Source organism: Bos grunniens, chromosome 11 (genome assembly GCF_055505025.1).
Source record: "Bos grunniens cultivar Pamir isolate PY7600 chromosome 11, Bosgru_T2T1.0, whole genome shotgun sequence".
Lineage (NCBI taxonomy): Eukaryota > Metazoa > Chordata > Mammalia > Artiodactyla > Bovidae > Bos > Bos grunniens.
Genome location: NC_141175.1, coordinates 103,217,795 through 103,235,629, shown reverse-complemented (window position 1 = coordinate 103,235,629; position 17,835 = coordinate 103,217,795). Strand labels below are relative to the sequence as shown.

Sequence of the window (17,835 nt, the reverse complement as noted above, 5' to 3'; positions counted from 1 at the left end):
AACACTTTAATGGAATAAATGATGGAAGAAGTTACTCAGTGGACTTTAAAAACATAGCTAACAGTAAACTCTTCTGAGTAAATAAATTCAATACTATCTCAATTCTAGACAAACTAACAGTAGCTTTAGGCTCAGACTCTACTTCCACATACCTAAAGCACCATCTTTTAACAGTATAGGAACCCAAACATTCTCATCTGTCAGATTAGAAATTCTCGTTTCAAGTCTCATCTCACAAATCAGACAAAGACTCTCCCCCAGGGACTGGACGCCTAAACTGCACACCCAGTGACTGGGTGATGGCAACAGGCACTGGGTTCACACTCCCAGCACAGGTCGTGCATTGTTTCTAATCCCCGTTCTACGTGGAACATTTGCTTATTGAGGATGGTGCTTTCATTTCAGAATCTTTTCACCAACACAAAGGACCTATTTCCATTTTGTCCTTTCTCTATTAACTTTTTAATACTTTCCCTGTATCAACAATGTTATCTCTTCCCTAAAACTGCAGCCCACCTCTTCTACAAATCGCTTTCCAATTCTCAAGTACACCAGACTCTCCACATTATACATATATGGATATCTCTTTCCTAGAAACACTCTCTTCTGAGATGGACAGAATTTCCATTTACAAATTTAATATTTTCAGTTTTAGGTAAATCCAAGATCTTTTATTTTAGATGTCTTCCATTCCTGAAATTCTCCCTTTCTGATAAGCAGGAGGTTCATTCTGAAAGAGGAGTCTCTCTCTAGAACACAGACTCTAACAACCCTTTAAAATCAATACTTCAAAACTAAGCATTCTCCTTATAGAAGAATTTGGCCAACTAGGCTTCCCACAGTCTGGGAAGGAGTGCTGTTAATTTTAAATTTGAAGAAGAAAACAAGAAAGACATAATTAAACATCAATTTAGTGTTTTTTGATAATTTTTATAATTAAGACAACTCAATTTACCATTAAACTGTGAATGAAGGATAACTATTATTTTAAAAGAAACAATACAAACAAAAGAATTTATTAAGAATGTTTAAAATAGTTAAGCTACATTTATTTATATTTTTGGCCACGTGGCATGTGAGAACTTAGTTCCCCCACCAGGGGTCAAACCCATGCTCCCAGCTTGGAAGCTAGGAGTATTAACCACTGGACCACCAGGGAAGTCCTAAGTTACTTTTAAATGTCCTCCAAAGACTTCAGCAGCAACCATTATAAGATAAATTGCAAATTAAACACAAATCAAATCATTCTTATCTACTCTCTCAAGTAGTTCTTCTAAGGACCTCCTCCAGGCAACACTATTAAAGAAGACCGTGTAATAAACTTCATGTATTTGAGTATTCCATTATTCAGACTTTTTACTTCTACAGACTTACTTATCCTTTACACATTCTAAGTAAGTGAGGTTACTGCAGATAAGCAAATTCCAGCCTAGTGTTCATAACTAGCTCTTATGTTTCAAATTACTATAAGAAATAATGCCTTCAATAACATGTTCACAGCTTGATCATTTATTCATTTAAGTGCTTTATCATATGCTACCAAGAATACATTAAAAGGATGTTCAAGAACTAACATGCAACAGCAATTAGCTTTGGGAAACTATCTTCTCACAGACATAATTCATTAATTTAGTGATTAATAAAATCAATCACATGTTTTCACTTAAAAATTCAACAGGTTGGTTTTTGGCTTTCAGACATACTCTGTGTCTTGCCTATAACCTATTAGACAGCAAAGAGAAATGAAACTTTCATTTTATAATACTGCTTAAATTCCTAGCTTCTAAAGGTCATGGGGGTACCAAAATTTAATCAAGAAATAAAATGTTTATCAAAATATCATGGGACTTCCCTGGTGGTCCAGGGGTTGAAAATCTGCCTGCCAATGCAGAGGATGCAGGTTCGATCCCTATTTGGGGAAGTAAGATCCCACATGCCAGAGGGCAACTAAGCCCACACACTGCAACTACTGACCCCATGTGCTCTAGAACCCATGCTCCAGAATAAGAGAAGCCCGTGTACCACTACGAAGACCCAGCAAGGTCAAAATTAAAAAATAATAAATAAATAAACAAATGCTTTTATGTAAAAAAAAATCATAAAACTACAGTTATTTCGTTTTATATTTTCTATGGTAGTGGCATAGAAAATGACAACTGAATCAATGAAACCAAAAAGTCCAGAAACATATCTATGCACAGATAAGAATTTAGTGGCTGTTAAAACGGCACTTCAAATCAGCGACTGAAGAAAGAATTAGTCAACCCTACCTCATACTAGAACAAAAAGAAATTCCAGAAGGATTAAAACTTTAAATATATGTATTAAAACTCTTAAAACTGTAGAAGATATTCTTGTTGTTTTTGAGGTGAGAAGGCCTTCCCAAACAAGGATCAAAACTAGGTGGAGATTTTCAGAGGAACATTTTTAGGGCAGTGAAATTACTCTGTTTTATACTATAATGGTAGATACATGTCATTTTACTTTTGTTCAAATTGTAGACTGCACAACATCAAGAGTGAAACTTGATGCAAACCGTGGACTCTGGGTGATCATGATGTCAATTCATTATCAACTGTGACAAATATACCACTTTGCTGGGGGATGCTGATAATGGGGGACAGTAGGCATACATGGGGGCAAGGAGTATATGGGAAATCTCTCTACCTTCTGCTTCATTTTGCTCTGAACCTAAAACTGCTCTAAAAAGGTAAAATATATTCAAATGTTTTAAAAAGGGAGTGGGAACTCAAAAACATCAAAGATCAAAACTCAGAAGTCGGTCAAGACTGACAAATATGACCACACAGAAACTTAAAACTGTGGTTTAAAAAAAAACATCTTTTTTTTAAGTGTGAAATAAATTTCATGTGTGTGTGAAAACAAAAAGGAAGAATGGAAATATACATATCTATTTGTTGGCAGATACCTCTGCAGAAGATAAAAGGCTTAAAGAGAAAGAGAACTCTTCTACATATAGAACATCCCCATTGCTTAAAGTTTTTACTGTGTCTACATATTACTTGGGCTTCCCAGGTGACCAGTGGTAAAGAATCCAATTGCCAATGCAGAAATGCAAGAGCTGCAGGTTCAATCCCTAGGTTGGGAAATCCTCTGAAGGAGGAAATGGCAACCCACTCTAGTATTCTTGCCTGGTAAATCCCATGGACAGAGGAGCCTGGAGGGCTACAGATCACGGGGTCGCAGAGTCAGACACAACTGAGCACGAGCACATATTACTTAGGAACTTTTTTGAGCAAATTTTTTTAAATAAAATATGAAACACAATATAATTTAATCCTTAGAATAGACAATTAATACAATGTCAAATCTAAAAAACCTTCAGATGATATAAATGAGTATGTCACTTTTCCTACTGCATTAATAATTTGTTGTTGTTTAATCATTAAGTTGTGTCCAGCTCTTTTTTTGACCCCCATGGACTGTAGCCCGCCAGGCTCTTCTGTCCATGGGATTCTCCAGGCAAGAATACTGGAGAGGGTTGTCTTGCCAGGGGATCTTCTCAACCCAGGGATTGAACCTGCATCTCCTGCATTGGCAGGTGGATTCTTCACCACTGAGCCACCAAGGAAGCCTGAATTAATCGCATGATGTTTAAATAGAACTAAAATCCTGATCAGTAACTAGTTGGAGGTTAATTAGACTTGTTATGGTGATTATTTTGCAATACATACAAATATCGATTCATTATGTTGTACACTTGAAACTAACATAATGTAATATGTCCATTATACCTCAATTTAAAAAAAAACCTGATTAGTGATAAATCCAGTACCTTTGCTTCTTCAAGTTCCTTGTCAGCCGTATCCAGGACAAAATTTTTTTCTTTTTCTAGTTGCTCTGCTAGTTGGTCAATTTTAATCAATTCTTGACAAAGGTGCTCATTGTGGCTGGTTAAATCATCTACTCGACTGCTTACCACCTCCTTACTATCCAAGAGTTTCTTAACATATTCTTCCAAGCCATGATTTGTCTGTTTGAGATCTTCAATCTGTTGTAATGAGAAAGAAAATAATCACATTAAAAGATTTCCTTAGCTTCCCTCTGAGAACAACTAGGTGACTGGATTCAGGAAGGGAGGTTTGCTTCCCTGGCAGGGAAACTTAACTATGTATCTTTTTTCTGAATTTCATACCATGTGACTATATTACCTATCTGAAAAATATATACTAAATATTTTAAGGTTTATATAGCTGTAACTCTCAAGACAATTTTCAGCTTAGAAACAAAAAAACTTACTGTTGATTTTTTAGAAAAATTGCCAAATACTTGTATCTGCAGACAAGGAACCAGTCTTAAAGTAATTATTGTTATATTATTATCATTAAAATCACCAATTAGGCATTCTTTAGAATTAAATTTCTAATTATTGTTATCAAAATATGTTAACTCTTTAAAAAAATCCTTTTGAACATATCAGTAACTTACTTGACTAAGCTAAATACTGATACCAAATCAATCAAGTATTTGCTGACTAAAGTGGAGGACCACAGCTTCCTTTCCCAGCCCACTAGCAAACCATCAATGGATGAAGAAAAGGGCCTTTTCTATCACGAAGGTATCCAAATGCCTTTAAAGGAAAAAAAATATGTTAGACTCATTGAATAAGGATAATATGTTAAGAATTTTGTTAACTTCAAAAGATACAAAGATAGGTTAAGTATCTGCTCAAGGAGAATGTATTGTTTACTTAAGAAAACACATATACAGTATGTAAATGCCATAAAAGAAATATCTGAGATAAAGTGGTGGCACAAAGGTCCTTTTCCACAAGATCTGCCTTGTATATTTAACAAATATTTACTGAGTACCTACTATATCCAAGGTACTGTGTTGGTGTAAGATGTAAAAAGAAGAAAAAACAATTTTGGTCTCTAAAGAACATCTAAAATTGCTAAACCCCTTATCTAACATTATTCTTAGCTCTAGTATTATTTTTTTTGTTGTTATAACCGTGCTTTTTTCAAATAACTAGAGACAGCTCTTTCCAAACCATCAAAATCAACAAAGTTTTCTTTAAAAATATGAACTGTAATATTTGTCACATATATAAGGAAGTATCCTAAAGGTCATGAGTTACATATAACTAAGTATAGTACAAAATGGCAACCCATTCCAGTGTTCTTGTCTGGAGAATCCCAGGGACAGGGGAGCCTGGTGGGCTGCCATCTCTGGGGTCGCACAGAGTCAGACACAACTGAAGTGACTTAGCAGCAGCAGCAGTAGTACAATGATGTTTATTATGCTCAAGAAGATAAGAAAAGTCATTATTTTAACCCAACTCTCACTTTGGTATTCTTGCCTGGGAAATCTCATGGACAGAGGGGCCTGGTGGGCATGGGGTTGCAAAGAGTCGGACACAACTGAGCAACTAAACAACAGTAAAACAAGGCACCTTAACCTGTGAGATTTACATGTAAAGAATTTAAGTTGTCAAACCCAGGAAATGAGAAAAAATGTGAAGAAACTTTTTTTTTTTAAAAAAAGCAAAAAGGTAACTATAAATGCACTTATTTGTTTAGTTGAGTTTTTATCCCAACCCGGCTGAATGCAGCAATACTTCCTACTCTCTTCTTTTTTGGTCTTCTCCCAACTACAGCTAAAAATTCTTTGAAAATGCAAATTTGAGGTAATTCCTAGAGAAGGCAATGGCACCCCACTCCAGTACTCTTGCCTGGAAAATCCCATGGATGGAGGAGCCTGGAAGGCTGCAGTCCATGGGGTCGCAGAGGGTTGGATACGACTGAGCAACTTCCCTTTCACTTTTCACTTTCATGCATTGGAGAAGGAAATGGCAACCCACTCCAGTGTTGTTGCCTGGAGAATCCCAGGGACGGGGGAGCCTGGTGGGCTGCCGTCTATGGGGTCACACAGAGTCGGACACGACTGAAGTGACTTAGCAGTAGAGATATGGTGCTTCATTACACTGAGAATAAGACGAACAAATTTCATTTGTGATTCAAGGCCTACTGCCTGTAAAACCCTTTCCACCTCTTCAATATATACCTAACTTCTAGACAGGCTGTAAGAAACAGTCTCACACAGACTCTACTTAATGCACTGTGGTGACCTGGAAGGAAGCCCAAAAGGGAGGAGATACATGTACATGGATGGCTGATTCATTTTGCTGTATAGTAGAAATTAACACAACGTTGTAAAGCAACTATATTCCAATAAAAATTAATTAAAAAAAAAAAGAAACAATCTTGCTAAACTGATTTTAAAACCTCTATTAGGGAATTTATTGAAAAGTGCTATATACTATGTTACAGAACCCTCTTTGTAAGAATCCTCAGGGATATAGAATGGATAAATAATAAAGCCCTACTGTATAGCCCAGGGAATTATATTCAATATTCTGTAATAGACCATAATGGAAAAGAAAATGAAAAATAATATACATATAACTGAATCACTTTGCTGTACACATCAGAAGCTAACACATTATAAATCAACTATACTTCAATAAATTAAAAAAAGACAGAACCCTCAGGGAGAGCTTTGCTCAGGTCTCCAGTTTCAGGAAAAAATGTACCTCTTTGTATACCTGGTTTGTTTTTATCCTTTGGACCATAAATTATTTAACTACAATTTCGTTGTTGCCTTTGCCTCTAGGAACTATAAAACAACCTGCAGCTCACCTTTAGTAACTAGTACAGAAACCATGCAATGATATATCCTGTTGGCTCTTCTCATCCATGATTGCACTAAGTTTCTTTCCTTTCCCCTACTCTCATTACCTACTTTCATTACTAGTATTTTTCTTGAACTATAGATGTGGGATAATCAAACAAACTTCAATTTGTCTGTCTTTTTGTCTCTGTTCACAGTTTCTATGGTGGCATGTCTCTGAGCAACAAGAACATGCTAAACCTGTTTGCTAACCTTCCACTGCCCCAGGAGAGGTTACAGGTTTCTCTCCTCTGGAGAGGAGAAATCTGTAACCTCTTCTTTATATAAAAAGCTTCTTATATAGTTTTATCTTAGTATTTTTATAAGATGTATTATAATCATGTCTTTACTTCCCTGACCCTTCCACTAAATTCTAAGTAACTTTAAAGGGCTCATGTTTCTAATTTCTGGATCAACATACCTCTCATTTCTGTATCATTTATCATATATCTAGCCTATAATGCTAAATTATTATTTAGCATTATAAATAAATAAATACTCCCTCACCTCAACATTAAGCCCTACTTTTACTTAATTCCAAGACACAAGTACTTAGAGGAGGATGTGAGAAAGGACATGGGCTTTTGGGCTGAGGCAGCCAGGTTTAAAGCTTGCTGTAGTTCTTCACTAGTCACTTGACCTCAGGCAATTTACCAGATTTTCTTGATCCTGAGATGCATCTGATTTCAGAAAAAAACAAATGAAGCCTCCTCCTAAATCTCATCTATTAAATGGGGAGAATACCTATAATTTGCAGGGAAAGTTAGAAAGATCTAAAAGTTCAAGTAAAATTGCTGGCAGATAACAGGTAATCAAACAAAAGGTTTTATTTAAAAAAAAAAAGTTGAAATAAGTAAAAGTTCACAGGAAGCTGCAAAGGTAGTAGAGAGGTTCATGTGCCTTTAATCCAGTTTTTCCAACAGTTACATCTTAAATAATTACAGCACAATATCAAACCCAGAGATTTGACATTGAAACAGTGTCTACTGGTCTATATCATTTTATCATGTGTAAACTGCTGTAACTACCACCTCCGTAAGATACAGAACTATTCCATCTCCACAAAGATCACCCTCCCCTTACTCCTTTACAGTCACAGCCATTCCCTCCTCACCCTTAAATGTCAACAATCATTAATCTCTATAATTTTGTCATTTGGAGAATGCAACATAAATAGGTAGATAACATAAATAAATGCTGGCAAAATTTCATATAGTGAAAGCTATGGTTTTTCCAGTAGTCATGTACGGACGTGAGAGTTGGACCATTAAGCAGGCTGAGTGCCAAAGAATTGAAGCTTTTGAACTACGGTGCTGGAGAAGACTCTTGACAGTCCCTTGGACTGCAAGGAGATTAATCCAGGCAATCCAAAAGGAAATCAACCCTGAATATTCACTGGAAGGATTGATGCTGAAACTGAAGCTCCAATATTTCAGTCACCTGATGTGAAGAGACGACACGCTGGAAAAGACCCTGATGCGAGGAAAGAGTGAGCGCAGGAGGAGAGGGGCAACAGAGGATGAGCTGGCTGGATGGCATCACTGACTCAATCGACATGAGTCTGAGCAAACTACAGAACAGTGAAGAACAGGGAAGCCTGGCGCACTGCAACCCCTGGGGTTGGACACAACTTAGCAACAACAACATAACATAAACAGAGTCATGTGATACAGATCACAGTATGTTATCTGTTGACACTGGTTTTTTCACTCAAAACAGTGCCCTTGATATCTAAATTGCTATGTGGAGCAATAGTTCTTTGTCATTGCTGAATAATATTTCACAGTATGGATTACCGTGGTTTGTTTAATCATTCACCACTTAAGCAAAATTTTAGATGTTTCCAGTTTGGGACTACAACAAATAAAGCTGCTATGAACAACTGTATACAGGTTTTTGAGTGAACATAATTTTCATTTCTCTGGAATAAATTCCCAAGAGAAAAGTTTCTGAGTTGTATGGTAATGTACGTTTAGTGTTTTAAGAACTAAACTATTTCCAAAGTGGCTATACCATTCCCCATTGCCATCAAGAATATATGAGTGATCCTCATCTTTGCCAGCTTTTCGTACTGTCACTGTTTTTTATTTTAACTGCTCTCAACAGTATGCATTGTTATATCATCATGGTCTTAATTTGTATTTCCCTGTTAGAAAAGATGAACATCTTTTTGTCTGTCTACAATATTTCTTTCTGTGAAATATATCTTCATATATTTTGTTCATTTTCTACTTGGATTGCTTGCTTTTTTTTACCTGTTGGGTTTTGAGAGTTCTCTACATTTGTTCTCGATATGAGTCCTTTGACAGAAACAGGGATTGTGGCTTATCTTTTCATCCTATTAACAGGGGCTTTTGCAGAGCAACTAAAAAGCCTCTTGATGAGAGTGAAAGTGGAGAGTGAAAAAGTTGGCTTAAAGCTCAACATTCAGAAAACTAAGATCATGGCATCCGGTCCCATCACTTCACGGGAAATAGATGGGGAAACAGTGGAAACAGTGTCAGACTTTATTTTTCTGGGCTCCAAAATCACTGCAGATGGTGACTGCAGCCATGAAATTAAAAGACGCTTACTCCTTGGAAGGAAAGTTGTGACCAACCTAGATACCATATTCAAAAGCAGAGACATTACTTTGCCAACAAAGGTTCATCTAGTCAAGGCTATGGTTTTTCCTGTGGTCATGTATGGATGTGAGAGTTGGACTGTGAAGAAGGCTGAGTGCCGAAGAATTGATGCTTTTGAACTGTGGTGTTGGAGAAGACTTGACAGTCCCTTGGACTGCAAGGAGATCCAACTAGTCCATTCTGAAGATCAGCCCTGGGATTTCTTTGGAAGGAATGATGCTAATGCTGAAACTCCAGTACTTTGGCCACCTCATGCAAAGAGTTATCTCATTGGAAAAGACTCTGATGCTGGGAGGGATTAGGGGCAAGAGGAGAAGGGGACGACAGAGGATGAGATGGCTGGATGGCATCACTGACTCGATGGACATCTCAGTGAACTCCGGGAGTTGGTGATGGACAGGGAGGCCTGGCGTGCTGCGATTCATGGGGTCACAAAGAGCTGGACACGACTGAGCGACTGATCTTATCTGATCTGATCTTGCAGAGCAAAGGGCTTAAATCTTGATGAAATTCAAATCATCAGCTTTTTCTTTTATGAATCATATTTCTACTCTCTTGTCTAAGAACTCTTCAGCAAGTCCAAGATCCTGAAGATTTTTTCCTGTTATCTTTTAAAAGTTTCATAGTTTTTTTTTTTACATTTGATCCACTTTGAGTTAATTTTTGTGTAAGGTATGAGGTTTAGGTCTAGGCTAATTTTTTTTTCCCTAAAAGATATCCAACAACTTTTGTTGAAAAGACTCCCTTTCTTCTACTCCTAGACTGTATTTGTACCTCTGCCAAAAATCATCTGGCTGTACTTGTGTAAGGCTATTTCTGGATTCTCTGTTCTGTATCATTGATCTGTGTCTATTACTCTAGCAATACCATACAATCATGATTATTATAGCCGTATATTAAGTTTTAAAATCAAGGAGAATGACTCTTTCCACCTTGTTCTTTTTCAAAATTATTTTTTCCTGGGATTTTGATGGGAATCACACTAAATCTGTGTTATCAATTTGGAAAGAATTGACATCTTTATTAGGTTGAGGCTTCCAATCCCTGAACATTTGTTTAGATCTACTCTGATTTCTCTTATTAACATTTCATAGTTTTCAGAATGTAAGTGCATACTTATTTAGCTAGATTTATATCCAAAGATTACATTTTCTATTTGAGTGATTGTAAATGGTATTGCATTTTTTTAAATTTCTACAACTTAATTATAATATACAAATATACGTTTGTCTTGTATTCTGATCTTTTGAACTCGTTTATTAGTTCCAGTTTCTACACTGTAGATTTTATAAGATTTTCCAGCAAGAAGATCACGTCATCTGTAAACAGGGAAAGTTCCATTTCTTCATTTGGGTCTGAATGCCTTTCAAGCTAGCTATATCATTATATTTGAAGTGAATTTCTCACAGACAGCATAAAGCTAGGTCATGTTTCTTTTTAATCTACTGTGACAATTTCTATCTTTTAATTGGTGTATTTAGATTACATATATTTAATGTATTTACTTTTATGCTAAGATTCAAGTGTGATTTTTTTGTTATTTTCTGTTTTTTTTTTTTTTTTACCTGCTTTCCTCTGAGTTACTTGAACATTTTTTAGAATTCCATTTTGATTTATACATAGCAATTTTCAGTATATCTCTTTGTAGAGATTCTTAGTTGTTGCTCTAGGTGTTTCATTTATATTCATAAGCTATCACAGCCTCTGGGCTTTCCAGGTGGTACAATTTGTAAAGAATCCACCTACTAATGCAAGAGACACGAGTTCGATCTCTGGGTAGGGAAGACTCCCTGGAGTAGGAAATTGCAACCCACTCCAGTATTCTTGCCTGGAAAATTCCTCATGGACAGAGGAGCCTGGTGGGCTAGAGTACATGGGGCTGCAAAGAATCAGATATAACTAAGTGACTGAGCACACATCACAGCCTACATTTTACTAATTCAAGTGAAGTGAAAATTATTACCTCCCTTTATGTCCCTTACCCTCCTCTATTAATAAGATAATTGTCTTAAATATTCCCTTTGCATGCATTGAGAAAGACATCTGACAGATATAATTCAGAAAAGTAGAAAAGGAAATTCTATCAGAGCTACCCATATTTTTGCTCTATGGATTGTTCTTCCTTCCCTCTTGTTCTTCCAAGACTACACCTTTTATCACTTCCTTCTTCATTAGAGAAATTCCTTTAGCTATTCTTTTAGGGTAGCTTTGCTGGCAACAAACTCAGTTTTCTTCATCTGAGAACATCTTAATTCGCCCTTCATTTGTGAAAGATACTTCTCTAAATACAGAATATGTACTAGGTTGACAGCTCTTTTCTTCCAGCACTTGAAAAAATGTTGTGCCACTTCCTCCTTCTGATATCCATGTTTTTGGATTTGCAGTCATTTTAATTGGTGTTCCCCTATAAATTATGAATTATTTCTCTCATTTCTTTCAGGATGTTTTTTGTCTTTACTTTTCAGTTTGAATATGAAGTGTCTCAGGGTAGATTTCTTTGGGAGACCCCTAGTAGGTTTTCACTCACTTTCAAATTTGGGGAATATTTAGCCATTATTTCTTCAAATATTTTTTCAGCCCCACCTTCTCTTACCTCTCTTTCTGGGACTCCAGCCATCCAAATGCAGAGCATTTCTTATAGGCCCACCTGTTCCAGAGGTTTTGTTCACATTCTTTTCAATCTATTTTCTCTCTATTGTTCACATTAGGTAATTTCTCTGTTTCTACTCTCATGTTCAGTGATTCATTCTTCTCTTCTCCATGTTTGTTTGTTGAGTTTTTAATTTCAGTTATAGAACATCCCAAAATTTACCACTCTAACCATTTTTAAGTGTAAAATTCAGTAGCATTGAGTACATTCACAACATAGTACGACCGTCCCATATCTAATTCCCAGGACTTTTTCATCATCATAAACAGAAACTGTACCCATTAAATAATCACCTATGAATCTAACTCTTGTAAGTGGAATCATACAATATTTGCCCTGTACCTTACTTCAGTTAGCACGCCGTTTTCAGGGCTCATCCATCTTGTTGTCTCCCATCTGAATTAAGGCTGAATAAAGTTCCGTTGCTTGTATATACCTCACTTTGTTTATGCATTCATCTGTCGATGGACATCCGGGTTTTTTCTGCATTTTGGCTATCATGAACTTTGGAATAGAAGTATCTGTTTAAGTCCCTGCTTTTAATCGTTTGAGGATATTCCTGGGAGTGGAATAGCTAGATCACATGGTAATCCTATACTTAATTTTTTGAGGAATTATCAAACTTTTTTGTTAAACAATTTTACATTAGCAATGCATAAATAACTCCAGATTCTCCACATCCTCATCAATATGTGTTATTTTTTGCTTTTTGATGATAACTAGTGGTCCTAATTGGTGTGAAGTGATATCTCATCGTGGTTTTGATTTGCATTTCCTTAAAGACTGTGATGCTGATCATCTTTTCATATGCTTATGGCCATTTGTATCTCTTCTCTGGAGAAATACCTACTCAAGTCTTTTGCCCATTTTTGAACTGAGTTGTTTTGGGTTTTCTTGTTGCTGAGTTGTAGGAGTTCTTTATATACTCTGGATATTAACTCCTTATCAGATACATAATTTGGAAATCTTTTCTCCCATGTGTTTTTTTCTTTTAACAGACCTTACTTTTTTAGAGCAGTTTTACGTTTATAGAAAAACTGACCAGTAAGTACAGAGTTTCCACACACCCTTCTCCCCTCTCCCACTCACCCCGATTTCCCCTTATTTACATCTTGTTTTAGTGTGGTACGTTGGTTACAACTGATGAACCAACATTATAAATTATTATTACCTGAAGTCCAGAGTTTAATTAGGGTCCACTCCTTGGGTTGTAGATTCTGTGGGTTTTTACAAATGTATAGTGACATGTAGCTAGTGTTACTGTATTATACAGAATATATACTGCCCTAAATACCCACTGTGCTCCATTCACCCCTCCCTCCAAACCCCTGACAACCAGTGATCTTCTAATGTCTTTGCTTTGTCTTTCCCAGATGGTCCTGAAGTTGGAGTCACAGAGTACGTAATCTTTTCAGATGGGCTTTTAACACCTCGCAATATCCTTTCAAGGTTCTTTCATGTCTTTTATGGCTTGATGGCTCATTTCTCTTTATCAATGAATAATATTCTACTGTGTACCACAGTTTATCTATTCATCTATTGAAGAACATCTTATTTGCTGCCAAAATTCCACTGGAATAATACTTAATACTTTATTAATACTTTATATCTTTTGTTTCTTTGATGATATTTTCTGTTTGTTTCAAGCACGCTCAAAATTGCCTGTTAAAGCATTTATTTGAGGGCTAATTTAAAATCTTTGTCAGATAACTGTTATCTGATTCATCTCTGCATTGGTGAGGACACCAATTAGGGTTAGGGTTAGGGTTAGAGACACCTCTTTTCTCACAGAGGTTGACAGCATCCTGATTTGGGGGATGAGGAGTGATTTTATCTTTTATTGAGGTCTGGTAGTCTAAGACACCGACTCATGTCTTTTGGGAGGGTTCCTGTGACACTGCTCCAGCAGGAAAAGAGGGACACTGGCTTGTTACTGTGGACAGGAGCGGAAGTCCAATCTCTCCATAAGGCCTCGGGTAACACCCAGGAAACGTGGGGCTTCTTGTGACTGCTAGGCAGGGATGAGAATTCATCCTCGGCTGATACCACCAGAGCGAGCAGGAAGAGAGGCATCTTATTACTGCTCCCCACAGCCACTGTGGGTGGGTAGACTTGTTCCTGCTGTAGGGTGGTAAAGGTTCTGACTCTGCATTAGGTCACCTCTGATATCACCCCAGCAAACAGAAAAAGGAAGCTTCTCTTACTACCAGGTGGCAGTGGATTTCCTGGCTCCCCACATGGTCTCTGCTGACAATGTGGGGTTGGGGACTTCCTTACTGCCTGATGGACGCTAAAGTCTTAGTTCTCCACTCAGCCTTCTTTGATACAACAGTGGTGGGATGGGGGCCTTCTGGGGCAGGGTGGCAGAGGGTGGGGCAAGGTGGGCTCCTTGTTATAGTGTGACAAGGGTGGATGTCTAGGCTTTTATGGGGCTAGATTTCTCCTTGGTATTTGCTAAGAGTGGGCAGTTCTTATCTAAGAGTAATCTGCCTTGCTAGATTACCCATTTCCTAGTCCTTTGGCTAGGAGGCATGGCTTTTCTGACACCTTTTTTAATCTGCATCCCTTATTTCTGGTTGCCAGTTTTTCCAGTACTCTGCCTGGGATACCTGGAGCACAAAGAAAAACCAGAAACTTCCTACCACGTCCTAACAGTCACTGGGCACTGAGATGCCTAGCAACTCTTCCTTCTGCTCACCTGTCAAAGTGTTTTTAGGTTTGCTTCACACATAATATTCAGGGTTTCAGCTGTACTTAGTGGAAAGAGTAAGGAAAAGCAAGTCTACTCCATTTTCCTAGAAGAGGAAGTTTCTTTTAACAGCCTTGTTGGCTAGGAAAAATGGTAAGGAATCTATCTGCAATGCAAGAGACCCAGGTTCAATCTCTGGGTCAGGAAGATCCCTTGGAGAAGGCAATGGCAACCCCCTCCAGTTTCTTGTCTGGAGAATTCCATATACAGAGGGGCCTGGTGGGCCACAGTCCATGGGGTTGCAAAGAATCGGCCTCGACTAAGTGACTAACACTTTTCACTTCATTAATAGCTATTCCACAGGTCAGACACCAGGAGACCAGAAACAGGACTGAACTTGGGAGTTCACAGAACTGGAATCAAATTCCAGCTACACTGGGAGTTCAGGAAAATCCTAGCTCTGTCACTCATTAGTCAAATATAATAATTCTTTAACCTCTCGGAACTTTAGCTTCCACATCTGTAAAATGGAAGTGACACCACAGTCTTACAAGGTCAGGATGACGAAGTGAGGTTATGTACTTAAAAGCATCTGATCCAATACCTGGCACACAGTCTGTACTCACTCTGAACCTGTGTGTTTTCAAGATGGTTAAGATAAAAATGGAATGATTTTAGACCCATACAATTTAAATGAGTACTGAATGAGAATTTATTCTCTATCTTATTTTAATATAGGCCCCCACCCTAAATTAACTTAGGGACATATGCACAGAAACTAAGTGTAACCTGTAATTTCAGTGTAGAGATGAATTTGTCTTGATTTCTCACTTCTTGCTCTAGCTGGAGAATATTCTGGTATTTTTCAGCTTCAGAAACTGGAGCCCCTAGACCAAAATCATGTTCTTTGGTGGTAACCTGGTGGAAAGAATGAGAATAATACAGAGACATTTAGGTTTAAAACAGCCATGTGATTTCCCATAACAATTAAAATTTTGAAAATTAGTAACATTCAATTAAAAAAATGTTTTTAACCTTGTTCCACCAGGTAAAAGGACTTCATCAGGTTTTAGTTTCTTAAAACTACATTACAAAACTTTTTCCATGTGTTTTCTATATATGGAACTACAATCTTGAACACAATTTTTAAAAAACACATACCCCACTGTATATAAGGAAACAGGCTGCTGCTGCTAAGTCACATCAGTCGTGTCCAACTCTGTGCGACCCCATAGGTCGTGTCCGACTCTGTGCAAACCCATAGACAGCAGCCCACCAGGCTCCCCCATCCCTGGGATTCTCCAGGCAAGAACACTGGAGTGGGTGGCCATTTCCTTAGGGTCAGCAGCAATGGTCAACTTCCAGGTCTATGGTATTCAATACAGCAGCCACTAGCTACCTGTTCATTGCTGTTTTTGTGTATTAACAAAAAGATTTGCTACCCATATCACAAAGGGCTAACTTCCCTAATATATAAATAATTCCTATAAATAAAAAAAGGAAAAGAAATACTGTAATATAAAACTGGCCAAGAATAAGGGGCTTCCCAGGTGGCTCAGTGGTGAAGAATCCACCTGCATTGCAGGAGACCCTGGTTCAATCCCTGTGTCGGGAAGATCCCCTGGAGGAGGAAATGGCATCCCACTCCAGTATTCTTATCTGGGAAATCCCATGGACAGAGGAGCCTGGCAGGCTACAGTTCTTGGGGTCAAAAAGAGCTGGACACGACTGAGCATGCACCCATGCACCAGGATATTTCACAGAAATGACTTTTAAATACATTTCAAGATATTTAATCTCACCATTTAGAGGGATACAAATTAAAACAACACTGAAATACCATTTTTTAACCATCGCATTGGCAAAGATCATAAAGTTGGTTATATAACTTAACATTCTCAAATATCACTAGTAGCAGTGTAAATAGATACGATATTTATGGAAACAACTGGGTAAAATCTAGCAACATTACAAATCTACACAGCTTCTGTACAAATAATTCCACTTCTAGGAATTTTTCTACATACATATTTGCACATGGGCAAAACAACAAGTGTTAAAGATTTTCCCCTTTAGCATACTACACATGGGATTTCCCACGTGGCCCTAGTGGTAAAGAATCCGCCTGCCAATACAGGAGACATAAGAGATGTGGGTTCGATCCCTGGGTCAGAAAGATTCCCTGGAGGAGGGCATGGCAACCCACTCCAGTGTTCTTGCCTGGAGAATCCCATGGACAGAGAAGCCTGGCAGGCCACAGTCCATAGGGTCATAAAGGGTCAGGCAGACACCATGAAGTGACTTGGAACGCACACATGCATACTATACATACTACTCTGCAGGTGCTTTTTTTCACTTGACTATGTATCTTAGAACCTGTATAATTTATGGAAATAATCTGTTCTCTCAATCAAGGCTGCCATTATGTTAAGAAAGAATTTGCTACAAGCAAAGCAACACAGATGCTGCGCTCCAGAACCTAGTTCTTGGCAAATTACAGGATCAGTATCCCCAGTCACTGAACTTGTGTCACACCCTGTGCAAACCAGCCCGTAGCAGTCTGATATGTTTATTTTTCTTTTTCCCTTTCTCTAACCAAGACACAAATCTGCTTTTTCTGTTCTCCAGTCTAGCAGTTCCTGCCTGTCCTAGAACGTAAGCATTAGACTCCACACAGCGTTTCTAATTATGAATCGTTTCAGGCCTTTATGGGTTAGGCTGAAATCCTAACCACCATTTCTTACATAGTTTCTGTTGAAAACATATTCTTAGTTATAAACATGCAACTCAGTATAACAATCAAATGACTCCTCACTACTTTTCAAATTTTAGTAAACGTGAATAGTTTGGGAATCTTGTTAAAATGCAGATTTTTTTTTAATTCAGTCGATCTGAAATATTGCATTTCAAGAAACTGCTCAGCGGGAATTTTCTGGTGATCCAGTGGTTACGAGTGCTTATTTCCAACCAAGGGGCTCGGATTCAATCCCTGGCCAGGGAACTAAGATTCTGCAAGCCCACAAGTTGCACAACTGAAAAATAAAAATAAATAAAACATGAAAAAGAAAAAGCTTCTCATACAGATGAACCTATTTGTAAAGCAGAAACAGAGACACAGGTGTAGAGAACAAACATATAGACAGCAAAGGGGTAAATGAGGGGTGGAATGAATTGGGAGA

At 37.7% G+C, this 17,835-nt stretch overlaps 1 protein-coding gene across 34 annotated transcripts in view; it reads right to left on the bottom strand.

The window, feature by feature from the left end:
- Positions 1–17,835, bottom strand: part of TSGA10 (testis specific 10) — a 92,990-nt gene that overhangs the window by 61,800 nt on the left and 13,355 nt on the right. For 14 of the 34 annotated variants that reach the window (XR_015137392.1, XR_015137395.1, XR_015137394.1 and 11 more), the window contains exons 2-3: positions 15,446–15,574; positions 3,797–4,012 (exon numbers count right to left, since the gene is read on the bottom strand). Coding sequence is in view for 4 of the 34 variants with exons in the window: in XM_086327986.1 (XP_086184112.1) it covers positions 3,797–4,012; positions 15,446–15,574 (345 nt within the window). In the remaining 30 variants the exon portion in view is untranslated. Of the gene's footprint in view, positions 1–3,796; positions 4,013–4,449; positions 4,592–15,445; positions 15,575–17,835 lie in introns of all 34 variants that reach the window. The other 20 variants (XR_015137393.1, XM_086327995.1, XM_086328002.1 and 17 more) reach the window with 2 other exon arrangements.